Below are 23,182 nucleotides of genomic sequence, written 5' to 3'. Positions count from 1 at the left end.
GACATCAAAAACAAAATATGGGGGGGAGTAAAAATGTAGTTTTGGATTGTATTCAAATTTAAGTTGCTATCAACTTCAAATAGACTATTAAATACATAGGAATGTTATATGTGAACCTCACAGTAACCACAAAGCAAAAACTTATAGTGAATATCCAAAAGAAAATGAGAAAGGAATATAAATAACACTAAGGAAAGATATCAAACCACAAGGATAGAGAGAAAGAGGAGAAAGGAACAGAGAGGAATTACAAAAAACAGCCAGAAAATGGTCAACAAAATGGCAATAAGTACATACCTATCAATAATTACTTTACATGTAAATGGACTAAATACTAAAATCAAAAGATATAAAGTGGCCAAATAAGGGGAGGGGGTGGGGGAATGGGATAGACTGGTGATGGGTAGTAAGGAGGGCACGTATTGCATGGTGCACTGGGTGTTATACACAACTAATGAATCATCGAACTTTACATCAGAAACCAGGGATGTACTGTATGGTGACTAACATAATATAATAAAAAAACATTAAAATAAAAATAAATAAATAAAGTGGCTGAATAGTTAAAAAAATATACATCAATATGCTGCCTGTAAGAGACTCACTTAAGAACTAAACACACACAGATTGAAAGTGAAGGAATGGAAAAAAGATATTCTGTGCAAATGCAAATGAAAAGAAAGCTGGTTAGCTATACTCATAGACAAAATAGATTTTAAAACAAAGACTAATAAAAGATAAAAAAAGGGCATTGCAAAATGTTAAAGGCATCAATACAGCAAGAAGATATAACACTTATGAATGTATATGTAACCAACATAGGAGCACCTAAATACACAAATATTAACATACCTAAAGGGAGAAATTAACAGTAATACAATAGTAGTAGGGGACTTTAAAGCCCCACTTCATCAATGGATAGATCATCCAGACACAAAATCAGTTAAGAAAGAATTGGCTTTAAATGACACATTTGGTCAGAAAGACTTAGTAGATATACAGAGCATTCCACTCTAAAGCAGCAGAATACACCTTCTTCTAAGTGCACATGGAACATTCTCCAGGATAGATCAAATGTTAAGTTGCAAAACAAGTCTCAGTAAATTCAAGAAGATTGAAATCATATCAAGCGTCTTCTCTGACCACAATGGCGTAAAACTAGAAATCAATTACAAGAAGAAAACTGAAAAAAAATAACAACACAAAAATGTGGAGATTAAACAACATGTTACTCAGCAACCACTGAGTCATTGGAGAATTCAAAAGAGAAATTAGAAAAATAACTAGAAACAAAGGAAAATAGAAATATGATATACCAAAATCTATGGGATGCAGCAAAAGTGATTATAAGAGGTTAAGTTCATAGCAGTACAGGCCCGTTTCAGGAGAAAAACAAACAAAAAAAAACCTCAAAACAATCTAACTTTACACCCAAAAGAACTAGAAAAAGAAAAAAAATGAATCCAAAATTAGTAGAAGGAAGGAAATAATAAATGAAATAGAACTTAATAGATAATAGAAAAGATCAATGAAACTCTAAGCTGGGTCTTTGTATTTTTTTTTTTTATTTAAGATTTCACTTATTCATCTGAGACAGAAAGATACAGAGAGAGAGCATGAGCAGGGGGAGAGGCAGAGGGAGAAGCAGACTTCCTGCTGAGCCAGGAGCCTGACACGGGGCTCCGTCCCAGGACCTGAAGATCTGACCTGAGCTGAAGGCATATGCTTAACCATCTGAGCCACCCAGGCACCCCTAAGCCGGATCTTTGAAAAGATAAACAAAATTGATAAACCTTTAGCTAGACTCACCCCCCCCCCAAAAAAGAGAGAGGACTCAAATAAATAAAATAAAAAATGAAATAGAAGTTATGGGTGTCATACGCAAGTAATGAATCATGGAACTTTACACCAAAACTAGGGATGTACTGTATGGTGACTAACATAATATAATAAAAAATATTATTATTAGAAAAAAAAGAAGTTATAACTGATACCACAGCAATTCGAAGGATCATTAGACACTATGAACAATAATAGATAAGCGAATTGGGCAACATAGAGGAGCTGGTTATATTCCTAGAAACATATAATCCTCTAAGACTGAATCATAAGGAAATAGAAAATCTTATAGTAATTATTTATAAGGAGATTGAATCAGTAATTTAAAAGCTCCTATCATCCCAGGACCAGAAAGCTTCATTGGTAAATTCTACTGAACATTCAAAGAACATGTAATACTTATCCTTCTCAAACTATTCCAAAAAAATTGAAGAGGCGGAAGTGCCTCTGAACTCATTTTACTAAGTCAGGATTACTCTAATGCTAAAAGCAGATGAGGACACCACACAAAAAAAGAAAATTGCAGGCCAGTATCTTTGATGAATATAGATCCAAAAATCCCCAATAAAATATTAGCAAGCCAAATTTGACAATACATTTAAAGGATCATGCACTTGGATCAAGTGGAATTTATTCCAGGGATGCAGGGATGGCTCAACGTGCACAAATTAACCAACGTGATACAGCACAATAACAAAATACGGGAATCATATGATCATCTCATAGATACAGAAAAATCACTGACAAAATTAAACATCCATTTGTGATAAAACTCTTAACAAAGTGGGTATAGAGGGAATGTACTTGACATAATAGAGACCATATATAACCATCCCACAGCTAGTATCATACTCAATGGTGAAAGCTGGAAGTTTTTCCTGTAAGATCAGAAAAAGACACTTTTGCCACTGTTATTCAAAGTTGTACTGGAAGTTCTAGCTACAACAATTAGGTCAGAAAAAGAAATAAAAGTCATACAGTTTGGAAAGGAGGAAGGAAAACTGCCACTATTTATAGATGACATAATGCTATTTGTAGAAAACTTTAAAGGCTCCACCAAAAAACTTTTAGTGCTAATAAATGAATTAAGTAAATTTTACAGGATACAAAATTAATGTATAAAAATATGTTGTGTTTCTGACACTAATAAGTTATCCGAAAGAGAAATCAGGAAAACAATCCTATTTATAATTGCATCAGAAGGTATAAAATACCTTGGGATAAATTTAACTAAGGAGTTAAAAGACCTGTAGACTGAAAACTATAAGTCACTAATGAAAGAAATTGAAGACAATACAGATAAGTAAAAACATATTCTATGTTCATTGATTAGAAGAATTAATATTGTTAAATATCCATACTACCCAAAGGAATATACAGATTCAAAGCAATCAATGGCATTTTTCAGACCAAGAACAAATAATTCTAAAATTTGTATGGAGTCACAATAGACCTCGAATACAAAAAGCAACCTTGAGAAAGAAAAACAAAACCAGAAGTATCATACTCCCTGATTTTAAACTATACTACAAAACCGTAGTAATCAAAACAATATAGTATTGGCTTATAAACAGCCACATAGATCAGTGGAACAGAATAAAGAGCCCAGAAATAAACCTATATCTATCTATCATCTATCTATGTGTGTGTGTGTGTGTGTGTGTGTGTATATATATATATATATATATATACACACACATATATGTATATCTATCTATCTGTATATGTGTGTATATATACACATCTATATGTATATATGTATATATACATAGATGTGTATATATATCTATATATAAGCAGTTAATCTACAGCAAAAGGAACACAAATATACAGTGAGGAGAGGATAGTTTCTTCAATAAATGGTGTTAGGCAAACTGAACAGCTACATGCAAAAGAATGAAACTGGACCACTTTATTACACTATACACAAAAATTAACTCAAAATAGATTAAAGACAAATATAAGACCTGAAACCATAAAATTCCTAGATAAAAACATTGGCATAAGCTCCTTGACATTAGGCTTAGTGTTATTTGTTGTTTTTTTTTTTCTTGTTGTTTGTTTGTTTTTGGATCTGATTGCAAATGCAGAGGTAACAAAAGGAAAAAGAAATGGATCTACATCAAACTGTAAAAGCTTCTGCATAGTGAAAGAAACCACAAATGAAATGAAAGACAACTTGCTGAATGGGAGAAGACATTTGCAAATCATATATCTGATAAGCGGTTAATATCCAAAATATATAAAGAACTCATACAAATTAGTAGCAACAATATAATCTGATTAACAAATTGATAGAGGCTCTGAATAGACAGTTTCCTGAAGAAGGCATACAGATGGGCAACAGGCACACGAAGATGCTCAGCATCGCTAATCATCGATAATTAATGCAGGGAAATGCAAATCAAAACCACAGAGAGGGGCGCCTGGGTGGCACAGTCGTTAAGCGTCTGCCTTCGGCTCAGGGCGTGATCCCAGAGTTGTGGGATCGAGCCCCACGTCGGGCTCCTCCGCTGTGAGCCTGCTTCTTCCTCTCCCACTCCCCCTGCTTGTGTTCCCTTTCTCGCTGGCTGTCTCTATCTCTGTCAAATAAATAAATAAAATCTTTAAAAAAAAAACCCACAATGAGATAGTACCTCACACTTGTTAGAATGGCTTTCATCAAAAAGACAAGAGATAACAAATCTTGACAAAGATGTATAGAAAAGGGAACCGTCGTGCACTGGTGCAGCCACTATAGAAAGCAGTATGGAGGTTCTTCAATAAACTAAAAATAGAACTACCATATGATCCAGCAATTCTACTTCTTGTTGTCTATCCAAAGAAAACAAAAACACCAATTCAAGAAGACTTATGCATCCCTGTGTTCATTGCAGCATTCTCAGCAATAGTCAAGATAGGAAAACAACCTAAGTATCCATCAATAAAATGAATGGATAAAGAAGACATCACACACACACAACACACACACACACACAGGTATATCACTAAGTCATGAAAAAGACTGAAATCTTGCCTTGAGGGTATTATGCTAAGTGAAATAAGTCAGACAAAGAAAGACAAATGCCACATGATTTCAGTTCTAAGGGGAATCTAAAAAACAAAACAAACGAACACATAAACCAAAATAAAACTAAGACTCATAAATACAGAGAATAGAGTGGTGGTTGCCAGAGGGGAGGGGATTTGGGAATATGACATAGGTGAACAGGATCAAGAAGTACAAACTTCCAGTTATAGAAAAAGAAAGTCATGGGGATGTGATGTACAGCATAGGGAATTCAGTCAATATTTTATTAACTTTGCATGGTGATAGATGGTAATTAGATGTATTATTGTGGTGATCAGTTTGCAGTGTATACAAGTGGTGTTGTACACATAAAACTAATATAATATTGTATATCAATTATATATCAGTTTAAAAAATGAGAAATCATTTGTGTTGCTGATTATCAAAGAGAAATACAGAAAATGTTTACTTCCAATATAGGAGACTCAAATGCCTGAGCCAGCTATCAAAGTTCATCTTACTGTATATCATTAGGAAAGAAATAAAGAGGAAATAATATTTTTGAAAATGATTTCAACTACCAATTAAATGAGTCGAAGTTTACTGTTAACCATAGTTATTAGGTTTCTTTTATTACATGGAGAAAACATCTTATAAAGGAAGTAACTTTCAAGAATGGTTCTTGCTCTTAATAATAGGACTCCATTTTAACATAAATATGTACTTAAGCAAGAAATATATAAGTAGGATATAAATATATAATACTTAACATGGTGCTTAGCAATTATGGCTATTCATACCTTGGGTGACTCAACATTAAGGCCAATAGAAAAGAAAGAATTTATTGTGTGAGGTTTCCTGAGTATTGGAACTACTGTCACAGGGCAATTCTAGTATGAAAGAGGTCATGTCATGTTGGAGATTAATCTTCAACAAATTTATGGCTTGCTCTGGCTCAGAAACTTAAGATCAACTGTAATTCAAGGGCAATGTCTAATAAGTGCAGACTTTAGCCTCACATATTATATGCAAAATTAGTAACTATAGTAGGAACCAAATTGGTGTAAAGATCAGATTACTTTAATCCATTTTAGACTACTCCTTCAAGAAGAAGGCTTATCATCTTTTTTTTTTAATTGTTTAGTGTAAGATCCCCTGGTGCTCTATATCTCTGATCCTCTTCCCTTTTTCATAAAACAAGTTCAGTTTTCTTTATTTGGACCATGTATGGCCATATTGTTTTTATTTAGCACCAAATAATGAGTCATCTTCATGTTAAGGCCTCAAAGTATATGACTGAAATTGTTTTAATGTCCCACTTTTGGAAATTTTCATAAAACATTTTGCTTTAACTAGAGAGTATCTTCTCATATTGTGTTTGAAGTTGAAATCTCCAGTGGGTTATAGATTACTGTCCATAAAATCAGCTCTATAGCTTTATAAAAATCTCACCTTAGAATTGGATATGTTAAAATATACTTGTTCTTCCTTATGGAGAAGAAAGTTGTTAATGGTTGCTTTTAGGAGAGGTTGGCAAGAATGCAGGGTTTTTCCTGAAAATGGTTTTAATACAGACAGATACATCAGAGATTTGGGGAACACATACTCCAGCATACAGACTGGTTAGTTCATTAATGTGTGAAGTCATTGAAAGGTAGACTAAAACACTTTAGCCTGGGACTTGGGTTCTGTAGCTTCGGGATGATTCTTCAATCCTTAATGCTCACGTGAGTATACTGGATTTCCTTCTCACAGAGATACCATGCGCTGGTATCACTCAATTTCTTTAGTCTTTTGGAAGATTTTTCATTAATGTAATATTTGTGTTTTTCATAGTACTATGGCACTTGGAATAGAAACCTAGTTAGAGGAGTGTTATAATAGTGCCATTCTGAGTTGCAACCTTGAATTTGAAATTCTGAGAACTCACCTTTATATTTGGATCTTTCAAAACTTCTGAAGTTACATAAACGCAGCCATCTTCAGCTACTGAGATTGTGAAAACGGAGTCACTGAGGCCTGAATTCTGAGGGAAATCTCTGTTTCTGGAACCATTGCCATAGATCAACATAGAGAAGTCTGTTATTTTCAGATTTCAAGAAACAATATAGCAATACAGTTATAAATAGCCAGTTGAGAAACCCACTAAAATGAAAATGTCCAGAAGTTTTGACATTTTGACAGTTGTGAAAAGTAAAACAAGAATAAATACATTGTTAAGTTCTGAAGCACATTCTTCTTGATCAAAAAGCCCTCCAAATGGAGGTTGGAATAGATTCATCAGAGAGAATCTTGTTTCCATTCTGAATGAACTCTGATGCTGGTATTTTACCGTTAGTGACCAAGTCGCATAGCCAAAGCCTGCAGTGTTGCATGTACGTACAAATACTGCTTTTATGTTTTTCTCAGTGTTTCATAGAAAGATTCTAAAGCAAATACAAGGTGATTTTTTGTTTATCTTAACAAATGTAGTCATAAGAGAAAGGTGGGGACTCATTAGATAAAGATGTAGCTTTTTTATGATCTTCCTGCAGTACTGAAAAAAAAGCAGTGAGATTTTAGAGAAAACAAATATTATAAGAACGTAAAATGGAAAAAAACCCAGAGTATGCTTGTGGTCATACAGCTTTTTCTTTGGAAAATTAATTTGTTGGTCAAATTCAATATTACTTTTTCAATGTGATACGAAGTGAAAACAGTAGGACCAGAGGCATACCTTTGCACGTAGCTGGGTGTTCGCAGATAGCTACAATCAGCCTTTTGCCAAGAGCACGTGCACGCCAAGGAGGGGCTCTTTTCTTTTCTCTGTCTCTGAAAATGCTTCTGAAATGTTTGTGACTGATTCTTAGGTCAAGAGTACAACTTTCTGAAGATGGAGCCTGGAGAAGTGAACTCACTCGGAGAAAGATACGACTTTGACAGTATCATGCACTATGCCAGGAACACCTTCTCAAGGTTGGAGTCTCAGGTTATACCTTTTGACTTTTAATTCCTTTCCTCTGTGTGACTCCTCACAAAGCTATGTTTAACATTAGAACTAGAACCGCTTTCAAATACTGTTGCCATTAAGTCAGGAATACCTGGCTGTTATTTATATCCAACACTAGCATTTGAGGTTTTAAAAAGATACTTTCACACTTCCTATCAGATGCATAAATTCAGAGTAAAAATTAAAATGGTATGAATTATTTAAATTATTTTGCATTCCTAAATCACTTTAAAAAGTCCAACTAAAATGATTATTAAACTAATTGGCATATTAAATTGGGTTAGCATTATTTAATGAAAATTAGGCCTTCACAAATAAAATAGGGTACTTGGCTGTTGAGTTGGAATGTCTACTGTCTATGTGACTGCTGTTTTCTACTCGTAGAAACTACTAGTACTCAAGTACTAGTTATGCCAATTTAATTCCCAAACAACATATTATGAAGATATTTTACTTCACATAATTTCAAATTTCACGACTTATTAATCTTCAGTTCATTTCATTAAAAATTGAATGCTATTTTTTAATAATAATATTTTTGTATTATATTATGTTAGTCACCATACAGTACATCCCTAGTTTTTGATGTAAAGTTACATGATTCGTTATTTGCATATAACACCCAGTGCACCGTGCAATACGTGCCCTCCTTAATACCCATCACCAGCCTATCCCATTTCCCTCCCCCCGTCCAGAAGCCCTCAGTTTGTTTCCCAGAGTCCATAGTCTCTCATGGTTTATTCCCCCTTCTGTTTACCCCTCCTTTCTTCTTCCCTTTCTTCTCCTACCGATGAATGCTATTTTTAAAGAACGTAATAAATTTGGGTTTTAGTTACTTTATTCTAAAGATGATGTCATCAGGCAAATAGTTCCCAGGTAAGGAGTTTGGATCTGTCAAACCATTGAAGCCATTCTCTTTCCATTTTTATGCCTATTTTACACTCCTGTCTATTCCAACTCATTTTTTTTTTGCCCATTCATGTCTATTTCACAATTAATCGAACATCTGTTTCTAAAGGCAAGGTTGGAAAGAAGATAAAAAATTCAAATTAATACTCACTCTTAAAAAAAAGATTTTATTATTTTTAAAAATGATCTCTATACCCACAGTGGGGCTTGAACCTACAACCCTGAGATGAAGAGTCATGTGCTCTACCTACTGAGAAAGCCAGGCGCCCCCTAAAAAAATTCCTGATAAAAAGTAAAGAAAAATGTGTCAGTGAACTCCTAATACTTGAATACATTTTTCAATTATACTTTTTTAAAAAGACAAAGCTTTATTATTGAAAAAATTGAGTTAACTATATTTAATGTAACTATTAATGATATTTAATAATTATTTTCTACTGAAGTACATATGTGTGTGTGTGTGTGCATGTGTGTGTGTGTGTGTATACATATTTGTTTAAATATAATAACGACCCATATACTTACTGTTTCTGGAATTGAATTTAAGTTTTGTTAGAAATACAACCATAAATTTGGCCTGAAATTAATCTTAAAGAGCTATAAAACTTTTTTTAAGGTCAATGCTTGGAATTGAGTTTTCTGTAGAAACATGTAACAAATGGGATTTGGGTCCCAGTTCAGCCAAGGCACCTCTCATATACTACTGAATTATTTGGAACTAAACTGACTTTTGATTCTTTAGAACACAGGAGGTAGTGGAAAGTAGAGAAGATCATTCATTTTTTTCTGTCTATGATAGATGATGAATCTATACCAAAATTTAAAATATATATTTCCCCTCATTCTATATTTCTTTTACATGTTTAAATTTCTTTTCCTTCTTTTCCATAAATCATTCTGCTCTTGCTACCTGCAGTCCATCATCCCCACCCCCTCCACCAAGGTGCTGCATGCCAAGCAGCCTTTACCTATTACTTTGTCTTACTGTTTCAAAATTATCCTATTCAGTTTTCCTAATGAACTTATCTTCTTAGGGTGAAAGTAACTATACCTACCTGTTAGAAGAGTTGACCCAACCAACATTATTATATTGTTGATCATTAAAGAGGATGTTTATTAACTTGTACATATATTTAAATAACTGAATTCCAGGAGATAAAATGTTTGGCACAGTTCTTAGCCACCACCTTCAAAGTATTTGAAGTTTTGTGTGTGCATGTGTGGTTAAAAACACACAACATAAAATTTACAATCTTAACTATTTCTAGGTGTATAGTTTAGTAATGTTAAGTATATTCACATGATTGTGAAACAGATTCACAACTTTTTCATCTTGCAAAACTGAAACCCTATGCCCGTGCCCATTAAACAACGGTGCCTCATTTTCCCCTCTTGGCAGCCCCTGGTAACTACTATTCTACTTTGTGTTTCTGTGAATCTGGATTTAGATATTTTAGATACCTCCTTAAATAGAATCATAAAATATTTGTCTTTTGTGCCTGGCTTATTTCACTTAGCACAGTGTCATCAAGGTTGCAGCATGTGACAGGATTTCCTTCTGTTTTAACACTGAATCATATTCCATTGTAGGTGTACGCCATATTTTGTTTATCCATTCATCCATTGATGGACATTTGAATTGCTTCCATTTGTTGGCTATTGTGTATAGTGCTGCTATGAATATGGGTATGCAAATATCTTTCCCAGACCCTGTTTTCTATTATTTTGCATATATACCCAGAAGTGGGATTGCTGGACCATATGGTAGTTCTATTTTTAATTTCTTGAAGAAACTCCATGATGTTTTCTGTAGTAGCCGCACCATTTCACAATCCCACAGCAGTGCGCAAGGCTTCTAATTATTCCATGTCCTTACCAACATGTACTATTTTGTTTCTTTCTTTTCCTTTTTCTTTTTTTTTTTTTTTAAATAGTAGCCATCCTAATTGGTAGGACATGCTGTTTTATTGTGGTTTTGATTTGCATTCTCTAATGATTATTGATGTGCATTTTTCATGTGCTTTCTGGCCATTTGTATATCATCTTTGAAGAAATGTCTGTTCAATTCTTTTGCCTGTTTTAAAGTAAGATTATTTAATTTTTTGTTGAATTGTAGTATTTCTGTATATATTCTCTCCTTACATATGTAATTTGCAAATATTTTTTTTTCATCTTTGCTGCATAGTAGCTTTTTAATTTGATGTAGTTCCACTTACCTATTTTGCTTTTGTTAATTGTGCTTTGGTGTCATATCCAAGAAATCATTGCCAGATCCAATGTCATGAAGCTTTTCCTCTATGTTGTCATGTAAGAATTTTATAGTTTTGGGATTTGTGTTTAGGTCTTAAGCTGGTTTGGGTTAATTTTTGTACATAGCTTAAATAATCGTCTAACTTCAATCTTTTGCTCATGGATATTCAATTTTCCCCAATATCATTTGTTGAAAAGATTGTTTTTTTCCTATTAAGTGGTTTTGGCACTCTTGTTGAAGATGATTTACTATATTCACTAAGGTTTATTTCTGAGATTCCTATTCTATTCCATTGGTCTGTAGGTCTATCTTTATACTAGTATCACACTGTTTTGATTACTTTAGCTGTGTAATGTGTTTTGAAACCAGGATGTGTGAGTCCTCCAACTTTGTTCTCTTTCAAAATTTTTTGGCTATTTGAGGTTCTGTGAGATTCCATATGAATTTTAGGACTTTTTAATTTCTGCAGTAAATGCCACTGGGATTTCGATAGAGATTGTGCTGGAACTGTAGATCATTTTGAGTAGTGTGGACATCTTAACAAACTAAGTTGTCTAATCCATAAGCAATGGAATGTCTTTCCATTGATTTGTGTCTTAATTTCTTTCAGCAATGTTTTGCAATTTTTAGTGTACAAATCTTTTACCTTTTTGGTTGGGTTTATTCCTAAGTACTTTATTCTTTTTAATGCTATTCTAAATGGAATTATTTTTCTTAATTTCCTTATCAGATTGTTCATTGCTATTGTATGAAACCACAACTGATTTTTGTGTGTTGATTTTGAATTCCACAACTTTGCTAAATTTATTAATTCCCACTTTTTTTGTAGACTCTTTAGGGTTTTCTACACATAAGATTACATGATCTGCAAAGAGTGATGATTTTAATTCTTTCTTTCCTATTTAGATATCTTTTACTTCTTTTTCTGCCTTTTTCTTGCCTCTTTGCTCTGGCTATAATTCTCCATACTATGTTGAATAGAAACAGTGAGAACAGGCATTTCTGCCTTGTTCTTGATCTTAGATGAAAAACTTTCAGTTTTTCATCACTGAATATGATATTTGCTATAGGCCTTTCATTTATGGTCTTTATTATGTGGAAATAATCTCCTCCTATTCCTAGTTGAAAGTTTCTATCATGAAAAGTGTTTGAATTCTGTCAAATGCTCTTTCTATGTCAATTAGATGAACATGTCATTTTTGTTCTTTCTGTTAAGGCAAATATCTGAAATTTTATATTTTATTCTATTCTGAACCCAGGGAGTCTATAAAAAGTTTTAGTTGTCTTCATGGATGTGGCCCATCGGCAGATTTAGGTACTTCTTTTAGGAAGAATAGGGCTAGATATATGTGGCCTTTATATGCATGGGTAATTTGTAACGTAGGAGCCTGCTAACTGAGATTGCCTATTTTTCTTTAATGAAAGAATTGCAAAATTTTACAAAGTTTTTTAAAAAAAATATAGCTAATTCACTCTTCTAATGTAGGTAGAACAAATGAAGATTAGTAAGTGAAGCCCTTTGTAATCTGTCTCTGGACTATTGATAGTGCCTCACTGAGGATATTCAGGAAGAGCCTGTGCTGCTTAATGCCTTGGATGTGGAGGGAGAGAATTGTTAACTTCCTGATCACAAAGGAAGAACAAAACAAAGGGTGACTGACCCCCTTATGAATGGAAGAGAAGTTACCTCAGTAGAGAGAAGGAGTCAAAATTCATCATTCTATTGTCTGAGTTTGAATATATCTATGTCAAGATGTCCTTCACCTTTTTAAATTGAACTGTTTTGAAAACTGGAAAAATTAACCTTTTAAAGATTACAAATCTGTTTTTAGAATTAGAAAATAATTAATATTTTGTTGGTACTGAACTACTACAGAAATGGTAACCATTAATTTGGGCTTACCTACTTAATATATCTGTTGATTCATGAAGCATAGTTGAAGAATGGCTTTTCTCAATACTACCCTATTTTATAGCTCAACTTCTCCTTCAATTGCATTGACCTAGCTGGATTTACATTTTATTAAATATAAGCAATCTCTCATTTTTTTCTGGTCTACTCCCATAAGTCATTACATGAGTCCCCCTCCCTCCCTTTATCTCAAGCAATATGCATGTGGAGTTCTGTAGATACTTAGATTTGTAAAGAGTTCCATTCTCTATTTGTGTTATCCAGGTTTTATCTAAAGATCTCTACCCTTATGTAGGAGCTGGAGAGGTTAGTCATAAAGCACTCATAGATCATGTCACTCCTCTGTTTACCATCTTCCAGCTAGTAACAGTTTTCTTCAGGCTAAAAGTCACGTTCTCTGTGTTACACTCAAAGACTTCAAGGATCCTCCTATCTCTGAGCAGTTGAATTTCCTGTTCTTTCTTTCTGGAATTCTCTACTACCATTTACTCACAGTGCCCTCACCCTCACTTCCTTCATGTTTGGCCAAAATGTCAATTTCCAAGTGAGTTCTTCTTTGATCCCTCTATTTAAAAGCTACCCCATCATTGGATAATCAATGTCCATCTTCACTTCTTTTTCTCCATAGCACTTGTCACTATCTCAGTACTCAATCTTTTGTTTAATGTCTCTTGCCCTACATTAAAATGTGAGAATCATAGTGTTTCTTTTATTAATGGCTATAAATCCAGACCTACAACAGTGCTTAGGAAATATTTCCTAAAGGAAAAAATAAATAGAGATGGAATATTTTTTTAACCTGTAGTCTAAACACAATTTATTCATTAAAATTTTGGAAAGGAGTATCAGGCCTTTCATTCTAATTTAAAGGATTTTTTTTTACAATTGTGTTTCTTAATTTCAAATATTTTTATAGAAAGCTTCTCTTTTTTTTTTTTTTAAATCCTCATCCTTCTTACCACTGGAATAGTTTCCCAGTCCATTTAACTTTTAAGTTCAGTTCTTCCTTTAGACTTGATATTCATTGCAAAACATCTTTAGTCCATTATATTCAGAATTTTTAGTTTTGAAGATTAAGAAAGATGGTATCAAAACCTTGGGTATCTCACAACTTGGTATCTCTAGCTTAGCATTGTTAGGGCTTTGCTATTGCTAGTTTTTTTCTTCTTAATTTTACCATGAAAATTTTATTTTCTTTGTGTGTGTGTGTTTGTGTGTATCAAAAAACTATTTTGCTTTAAACTGTTCTTTCTAAAATTTGATACTCTGTTTTTTCTTGTTCTTTTAACATACTGTAATATTTGGACATCTAAGAATACGTAGATTAAATTAATAATTGAACTAAAAAATTACATGTATTTTGTTTGGCTTTTGCAATTTTAGTAACCTCAAAAATATGTGTTGTAGGTTGTCCTTAAAAAAATAGACTTCCATGAAGTATAATTGTTTTACAACTTAATGATCCAAGAGGTTCTTAGATTTGCTTAAAAGCCTAAAACAAAAGTCATGGTATACTTGGTGGGGGACTATATAGAATTCTAGATTTTTAAAATTATTTCTAAGTAAAAGTGAATTTCATCATTGACTTCATGCTAGGTATACAATTTAACAACTTTTTTCTACCTTGATAAGCATGTTTTGAAAGTCTGGCACATTATTTGAAGCTCAGCACTGAAGTGTTTTCCCTTTAACTGACATGAGTCTGAAAAAAGATAATCTTATACTTGTAAGGAATGTATGTGTCTTAATTTGGTGACTTATGTGTGGCTTGCTTCTGATTTTCTTCAGGGGGATGTTTCTGGATACTATTCTCCCCTCTCGTGATGATAATGGCATACGTCCTGCAATCGGTCAGCGAACCCGTTTAAGCAAAGGAGATATTGCACAGGCAAGAAAGCTGTATAGATGTCCAGGTATTGCACCATACAAAAACAGAACCATAATTATGCCTGATTGTGTTCTTCCAGATGAATAAGCCACAATTCACTGAACTGTTTACTTGTGTCTCTCCATGCTGGCAAGTGACGTATTCAGTTCAAAGTCAGTAATCATAAAATGAAATGAGAGAACGCTGGAACACCCATTGATATAATTAAAAACAAATTGCTAGAAATCAAATTTAAGCAGGGATAGTATGGGGTTTTTTTTCCTTCTAACTTAAGTAAAATAGCAAAAAGCACAACTGTTTGATGGTTGTTATTAAATAGTTGCAGGATTTCTTGTCAAATGTTGAGTTTTCTTGCCAAGATAGAAAAAATATCCTTTATTTCAACTTCAGAATTGAGGACTGAATGATCTTTTTCTTGCAAGTACCACTATTAATGATATATAAATTAAAATTTTATTAGTTGGAATTTATAACTTTGTTGCAAAAAAGGAGTTCTAACCATGTTGCTCGTGAGTTACCATATGTTTTGCTACTGGATAAAGTTATGAAAAAGATATTAAGGAAGTTCTTCATAAGACTGTTCCAAGGGAACACCAGTGACTTATTGGTCCAAAAAAGAAAAAAGAGTCTGCTTTCAAATTGGAAATGCTGCATACTCTGTTCACCTCCTGCATAGCCAAATCCTTTGACATAGCACATATCAAAGAAATATGTTTAACTTTGGTTAGCACAGCTTTTCCCCAAATTTTTGTTCATGTATGTATGTAAATTACATGTGTATGTGTGGTATTTATTATTTTAAATCTAAATTTCCACAGGAGAGATGTATTTGTAAGTAAATGGCACCATTATTGAGAAAAGAAATAAGTGATTCTTGGATAGTTTCTGGCAGTATTAGGTATACGGTATTTTTAACTTTGAAAGTAGGTGATTTGGGGGAAGATTGTGTGATTAATAGCAACTAAGTAAATAGTTCACATAGAAATCCATTTTGTTTGTCTCTCTAAATACGTGTGTGTATGTATGTGTATATAAAAAGCATACTGGAGATGCATTTACAACACTGAATTGTAGGAAAGTCAGTCAGTAGGAATCAGAAAAGTAATCAAACTTATGACATTATAGTTTTCAGCCTATAGGTCTCAAATATTTAAGTTATTAATGGGAATATACATACAGTTTTCACTTAGGGTTTACTTATGTAAATACATAAACAGGCTATTTTCTTATTTGAAATGTAGTAACAATGTATACATTGGTTTGTTAAAACAGTAGAACCACGTTCACGAAAATACCATCATCAATGAGAAAAATATCTTGTGTTTTTAAAGCAGTATAAGAAAGTTGCTTATTTATTTGCATGATGAAGCTAAGAGAGAGCTAAGACATAAATATGTATTTAAAAGATAAAGCTATGTAAAATTTTAGTTCACAGAATATTTAAGAATGGCTTTTTTTCTATCTTGGACTTTTTAATGCCCACCAAACTAGTCCCTCCCTTTCTCTCTTCTTTCTGTCTCTTGCTTTTTGTTTCTTTCTCTCTCTCCCTCTCAGCCAGCGCGCGCGTGTGTGTGTGTGTGTGTGTGTGTGTGTGAGAGTGTGTTTAACGTTCTTCATTTCTTTACAATGAGAAGCACTAATGATATTGGTAGAAATATAGGGCAAATAAACTTGTTATCCTGATACAGTAGGTTTACCAGTGGCTCCAAGAACTTTAATGGAATACTGTGAAAGATTGATAACTGTACATAGAAGTGTAAAGAGATGACTCATTTGAGAACCATCTAGGAAGAGGATAGGGGTTTATAAAATGAGATCTGGTTGTGTCTTGGTTTTAATACAGAAAGGAGAGAGTTATAAAACTGCATAGTCCTTTGGAGTTTGTGTTATTGTTTTCTTTTGTTAGAAATTGCCGATGAATCGAGCCAATCAGAGGTATTTGGCTACACTACTCCAACTCTTTACTTCTTATCAGTTTACCCTCAAAGCTCTTTTGGATCTGCATTTTATAGAGGTATTCCTTTAGAGTTTGATCTTGAAAGGAACACCGACCTGGTTCACACTTAAATATTTAAGGTTGTAGCTTTTATGGTCTGTGATAAGTGGGGCCCTGAGTCCAAGAGGGCAGGTTTCTAATAGACAGGTAATAGTAGGCAGACTGCAAATATTGTTGTCTTTCCATTAATAATATAGGAAATGCATTTTTATCTATCAGAAGATGAATAGCATTAAAATATATGCATTTTTAATTCCCTTAAAACAATATAAACTGCTGTTTTTATGAGACTTTCTATCTGGTAAACAACTTGTAATCAATTATTGTATTTATCTATTTATATATACCAAATATATAAATTAGATTTGTATGGGAAACCTGAATTATTCATTGTATAGTCGGTGCATACTAATCATGAAAAAGCTCCATATAGAAATAAAGTTATGTTTTTAAGGTGATGGAATGAAGTTAAGTTTCTTTAGTTTAGAATTATTTTCATTGCCATTTCTTGTTCTTTTAGAAGCAGGCAAGAAAGATCTCCTTATGCACTGTTAATATAAAGAAAGAATATGATCCTTTACAGCCTTGGCACTCTTCTGACATAAAACCCCATCATCCATTGCCAGACCACATCCCAGAAAGGAGAAGGAAGGGAAATAAAGGGAGAGCTGCCCAACCCTGGGATTGAATAGGTTTCTGGACAGTGCTGCCCAAAGGCCAGTCCTGTGTCCTTCCCACAGCATCCAGGTCTTTCTAGCATTAAGGCGTCTAAAAGGACACACACTAATGCTACTTTACTTGCCTGCCATTATAATGCCTTGCATCCTACGTACGATCAGGATTCTCCCCCAAGCAAAGGCAGAGAAGAGGTCATCATTATGGTCTCCATCGTCCCTTCATGCCAGTAATTAGCAGTTTGCTTTTGAGGAGATCTTCTCTAGGGTGTCTGAGTTGGAGTGGATATTCTTCTCTTCGTAAATCGGTAATGTGTACTATTGTTCTCTTTCTCTCCCTTCTTGTTTTTCTTGTGACTCTCATTTCTAAATGTATTTTTTTCTATTTGATCTCATCTTAGGACTACTTTCCTTTTTGATTTCTAAACTGCTTCATTTAACTCTTCTGGTACAGTCACTGGTCTTTATTCACATTTTCTCTTAAATTAGTTTTTCTGTAGTCCTATGATCTTTTCGCTTACTTAGTACTTCACCAACCATCAATCCTAACATTCTCCAGTAAATCTGCCCCCAATAAATATGTCAAGTAACATAATAAAATTAAGGAAAATACAAAATAAAACGATACCTAAAAATAAAGGGCCTTCTGAGGATTAGAATCTTCTTTGTTACCTGAAAGTGTATGTGTATTCACACATGAAGACATGTGCAGTCTATATTCATAAATTTAAAAGTTTTCAATGCTAGTACACATACAGTGTGTGTGCAGAAAATCCCTGTCCAGGGATGCACATTTGTGTGGACATTTTAAGGATGGAAGGCCAGTTTCAGCATGTATGGAGTCTGAATACTAGAAACTTTACATTCCTTTCAACACTTGTTTCACTAACTTTACCTTTAAAATTGAAATAAGGTTCTTTTCGTGACCTAAAGCTTTAATCTCTTGGTTCCTGGTAAAATTTTCTGAGATTCCAGACAGAATATATTTTCTATATGTGTTTGTACATATACAGTTCTTGGCTAAAATATTGCCCACGTGCAAAAAAATAATTTAGCCATTTTTTCCCACATATTCATGGGCCCATTTATTCATTTCCCTGTAAACATTTCTAGTTCAATGGATGGTGCCACACATAGATCATCTGGTAGCCCAAGCCAGAACTATGCAGGGCATTCTCATCTCATTCATTCCTTACTTTCTCCTGCCGCCTTCTTGGAATCTTGCATTTTGCAGTGAATCCCCTATTCCAGGGAGGCTCATCTTTTGTCTGAATTGTTGAAATGCCTCCTAATTCACCTCTTGCCTTTATTCTTATATCTCCTTAGTTCTCTAGCCATTCTGCTGTTAAGTGGCTTTTGAATATGATCTTACCCTGCTTATTTTTGGGATAAAAGCTAATCTCCTTTCCATTATGTCATTTCAAGATTTTTTTCTTGTCTCTTCCCTGAGCCTTTTCTCTAGCTATTACCCCTACAGCCTAGCTTTTCACCTCCACTTCATTTAGCTCCTGGCACCACCAAATGCTTGCCTCCTGCCTCTTCCTCCAGCCAGAATGCTCATAATGGCCTCCTGGCTAAATCCTAGCTGGTATGTAGGATTCGGCTCCTAGGCCACCTCCTACTTAAAGACTTCCGCATCTCCCAGAACTCCACCATGGTAAATGTCTCGTTTGATCTTGGGCTTTGTGTCTTACTCCTATAATCATCGGTTCATTTGGCATTTTCCACACTGGAGTATAAACTCTTGTGGGATTGGAGTTGGGTTTTCCCTCATGGCATTCTGAATCTGATGTAAATTAAGTGCTTAATAAATAGTAGCTGTATGAATGAGTGAGTCACCGTTAACAGGTGAAAGGCACCGTGCCCGGTGTTATGGCCACAGGAAAGGAAGCACAGACTACACACACAGGAATAGCTGGGTCTCTGGGGCATTGTGCAGACAGTATCACTTGGTTAGGAAGTAAATCTCATCCTTGAAGGATGCTGCAGCAGTTCTGCGAGAGACGCCTAACCTGGGCTGCACACTGCGGGAGGAAGGCTTCTTGGACCCTTCATTTTAAAGGATGATTCAGACTTGGCTAGTATTTTAAAATATTTCAGTAATCAATCTCACATGATCTCTCAGATGATTTAGGATTCCTTTTAACATACCTCTATCTTTAAATCATTTTACATTTTATTTTATATTTTTAAAACAATTTTAAACCTATATTTTATTTATTATATTTAAAAGTTTAAGGAATATAAATATGTTAATTAGGTAGTATTAAGTTGATTAGATACAGTTTTATTTCTTCCCCTAATCTAGAATTTGTCAAGATCCTTTAGGAAGAGATTTATCTAATAGAAATGATTGTTCATTTCTATCTGTGTTTTCCTTAGCCTTAGTAAAATTACAAGTGTGCCCCTATAGAATATGGAGAAAGAAAAGTTCTTATTCTTTTGGTGTTGGGTGGATATTACAGACATTTGGTGAGGAAAGTAGCTGTAGATGGACTTGTAGACAGCTATAGACTTAATGAAATTAAAAGGTCAAGAGTTTGAGTAATTGCTCAACAAGACACAATCCAAGTAGCATTTATACAATTTAAACACAATTTTCTATTCTGGAAGAATGAAGGTATATGTGAATAACCTAATTCGGAAGTGAGATTGATCATACGATAAAGGACTTAGAAGTTTAACTGCTTTATTATTGTTATTTTTTATTTTGGCAAAAAATCACATGATACGACATCTACCCTCTTAGAAAATTTGTAAATGCACAGTACAGCACTGTTAGCTCTGTGCACATTGGTGTACAGCAGATTTCTAGAACTTCTTCGTTTTGCATGACTAAAATTCTATACCCACAGAGTGGCAGCTCTTCATTTCCCTCTTCCCCAGCCCCTGGCAACCAGCATTCCACTTTCCACTTCTATGAGTTTGACTCCTTTAGAAATCTCAAGTAAGTGGAATCATGCAGTATGCGTCTTTCTGCAACTGGCTTATCTCACTCAGCATCGTGTCCTCCGGGTTTATCTGGGTTGTAGCATATGCCAGATTTCCTTGTGTTTTAAGACCGTATAATATTCTATTTTATGTATATATCACAGTTTCTTTATCCATTCATTCACTAATGAATGTTTAGGATGTTTCTGTCTCTTGACTAACATGAATAATGCTGCAATGAAAATGGGAGCACAAATATCTTTTCCAGATCCTGTTTCCAGTTCTTTTAAATAAATACTCAGAAGTGTAATTGTTAGATCATTTGGGAATTATATTTATAATTTTTGAGGAAATCCCACAGTTTTCCCTAGCGGCTGCACCATTTTATATTCCTACCAACAGTGCACAAAGACTGCAATTTCTCCATTTCTTTGCCAACACTTCTTATTTTCTGTTTTTTTGTTGTTTGCTTGTTTGTTTGTTGATAATGGCCATCCTAACAGGTATCTCATTGTGGTTTTGGTGTGCATTTCCCTGATGATTAGTGTTGTAGAACATTTTTTTTCGTATACCTATTAGCCATTTGTGTGTCTTCTGTGCCCATTTTTTTTCTTTGCCCATTTTTAAATTGTGCTATTTTGTTTTTTGCTATTGATTTGTAGGAGTTCCTTATATATTCTGAATACTAACCCCTCATGAGATACATGATTTGCAAATATTTTCTCCCATTCCGAAGATTCCTTTTCACTCTGTTGATTGTTTCCTTTGCTGTACAAGAGCTTTTTTAGCTGATGTAGACCAAGCTGTCCATTTCTGCTTTATTTCCTGTGCTTTTGGTGTCATATCCAAGAAATCATTGCCAGGACTACTGTTAGAAAGTTTCTCACCTGTTTTCTTCGAGAAGTTTTACAGTTTTGTGTCTTACATTTAAGTCTTCAATTCATTTTATTTTATTTTATTATTTTATTTTATTTTAAGATTTTTTAATTTATTTATTCGACAGAGATAGAGACAGCCAGCGAGAGAGGGAACACAAGCAGGGGGAGTGGGAGAGGAAGAAGCAGGCTCAGTGCGGAAGAGCCTGATGTGGGGCTCGATCCCATAACGCTGGGATCACGCCCTGAGCCGAAGGCAGACGCTTAACCGCTGTGCCACCCAGGTGCCCCTTCAATTCATTTTAGGTTGATTTTTGTGTATGGTGTAAGATAACAGTCCAATATCATTCTGTTGTGTGCGTATTTCTAGTTTCTCCAACACCATTTGCTGGAGAGACTATGCTTTCCCCAGTGAGTAGTCTTGGCACCCTTGTTGAAGATCATTTGACCATATATACATGGTTTATTTTGGGACTCTCTCTTCTCTTCTCTTGGTCTACATGTCTGTCATATGTCAGTATCACACTGCTTTGAATACTGTAGTTTTGTAAAAAATTTGAAGTCAGGAAGTGGGAGCCAGCTTCATTTTTTTTTTTCAAGAATGTTTTGTCTATTTTGGGTTTGAGGTTTTATGTGAATTTCAGGATTTTTTTTTTCTATTTGCAAGGAATGCCACTGAGATTTTGATCGATATTGTATTCAATCTGTGGATTGCTTTGGCTAACATGGATATCTTAACAATATTAAGTCTCCCAGTGATGAACATAGCTCGTCATTCCACTGGTTTGTGTCATCTTTAATTTCTTTCAGCAATGTTTTGCAGTTTTCGGTGTACAAGTCTTTTGCCTCATTGGTTAAGTTTATTGCCAAGTATTTTATTTTTTTTGATGCTATTATGAATGGGATTGTTTTCTTAATTTCCTTTTGAATTTTTTGTTGCTGGTGTATAGAAATGCAACTGATTTTTTGTGTTTTTTTTGTATTCTGCAACTTTGATGAATTTGTTTATTAGTTCTAACAGTTTTATGTATGTGTGGAATGTTTACGGTTTTATACATGTAAGATGGTGCCATCTGCTTACAGAGATAGAAGTTTAACTTCTGAATTATATGTATTTATTTATTTTTAATTTTTTTTAAAGATTTTATTTATTTATTCGACAGAGATAGAGACAGCCAGCGAGAGAGGGAACACAAGCAGGGGGAGTGGGAGAGGAAGAAGCAGGCTCATAGCGGAGGAGCCTGATGTGGGGCTCGATCCCATAATGCCGGGATCACGCCCTGAGCCGAAGGCAGACGCTTAACCGCTGTGCCACCCAGGCGCCCCAAACTTCTGAATTATATTTAGTTTAAGAGTAATTTTTATTAGGGCAGTGATAATAATAACTGGCTACTGTATATTTCTTTATGTTTTTTTTCTCCTAAATACGACTAAGTTTTGTTGTTCAAAGACATACCCAAACACTTTAGACCACAATCTTCCTACCCGTGGAAGAGTTATCTAAGGATTAAAAAGAAGATTCAGGGCATAAATAACATTTGATTCCTACAAAGCAACTTTATTAAGTATATGTTAATAAGATGGGCATTTAACAAATAAAAACTGAAGCTGAAGCTTTTGAAACTTACTTGTATGACATAATTAGTAAGCGGTAATGCCATGAATAAAACTTGTGTTTTCTCCTCCGTGACTTTGCTAAGTACATGAAGCCTATGTATTTTAACTTCGCAGTGCCACTTTCTTCTTGCTGATTTTCCTTTAGTTCTTTTAATAATAAACTTTGCTTTGTATATCTGAGCGTTATTCAACCTATGGCTGCAGAAAGTGCTGAAATATCTTTTGTAGTAGGGATCAGGTAGCCTGGGACAACCATACTTACTGAGGTAAATGCACGAATGATTATAAGCA

General features: G+C 34.2%; 1 protein-coding gene across 3 annotated transcripts in view; it reads left to right on the top strand.

The window, feature by feature from the left end:
• Positions 1–23,182, top strand: part of TLL1 (tolloid like 1) — a 202,837-nt gene that overhangs the window by 104,691 nt on the left and 74,964 nt on the right. For all 3 annotated transcript variants that reach the window (XM_002921315.4, XM_034661408.1, XM_019801867.2), the window contains 2 exons: positions 7,699–7,804; positions 14,699–14,823. In XM_002921315.4, coding sequence (XP_002921361.1) covers positions 7,699–7,804; positions 14,699–14,823 — 231 coding nt within the window. The remainder of the gene's footprint in view (positions 1–7,698; positions 7,805–14,698; positions 14,824–23,182) is intronic.

Source organism: Ailuropoda melanoleuca, chromosome 5 (genome assembly GCF_002007445.2).
Source record: "Ailuropoda melanoleuca isolate Jingjing chromosome 5, ASM200744v2, whole genome shotgun sequence".
Taxonomy (NCBI): Eukaryota; Metazoa; Chordata; class Mammalia; order Carnivora; family Ursidae; genus Ailuropoda; species Ailuropoda melanoleuca.
Note: the sequence above shows the minus strand (reverse complement) of the source record. Positions and strands in the feature narration are given on the sequence as shown.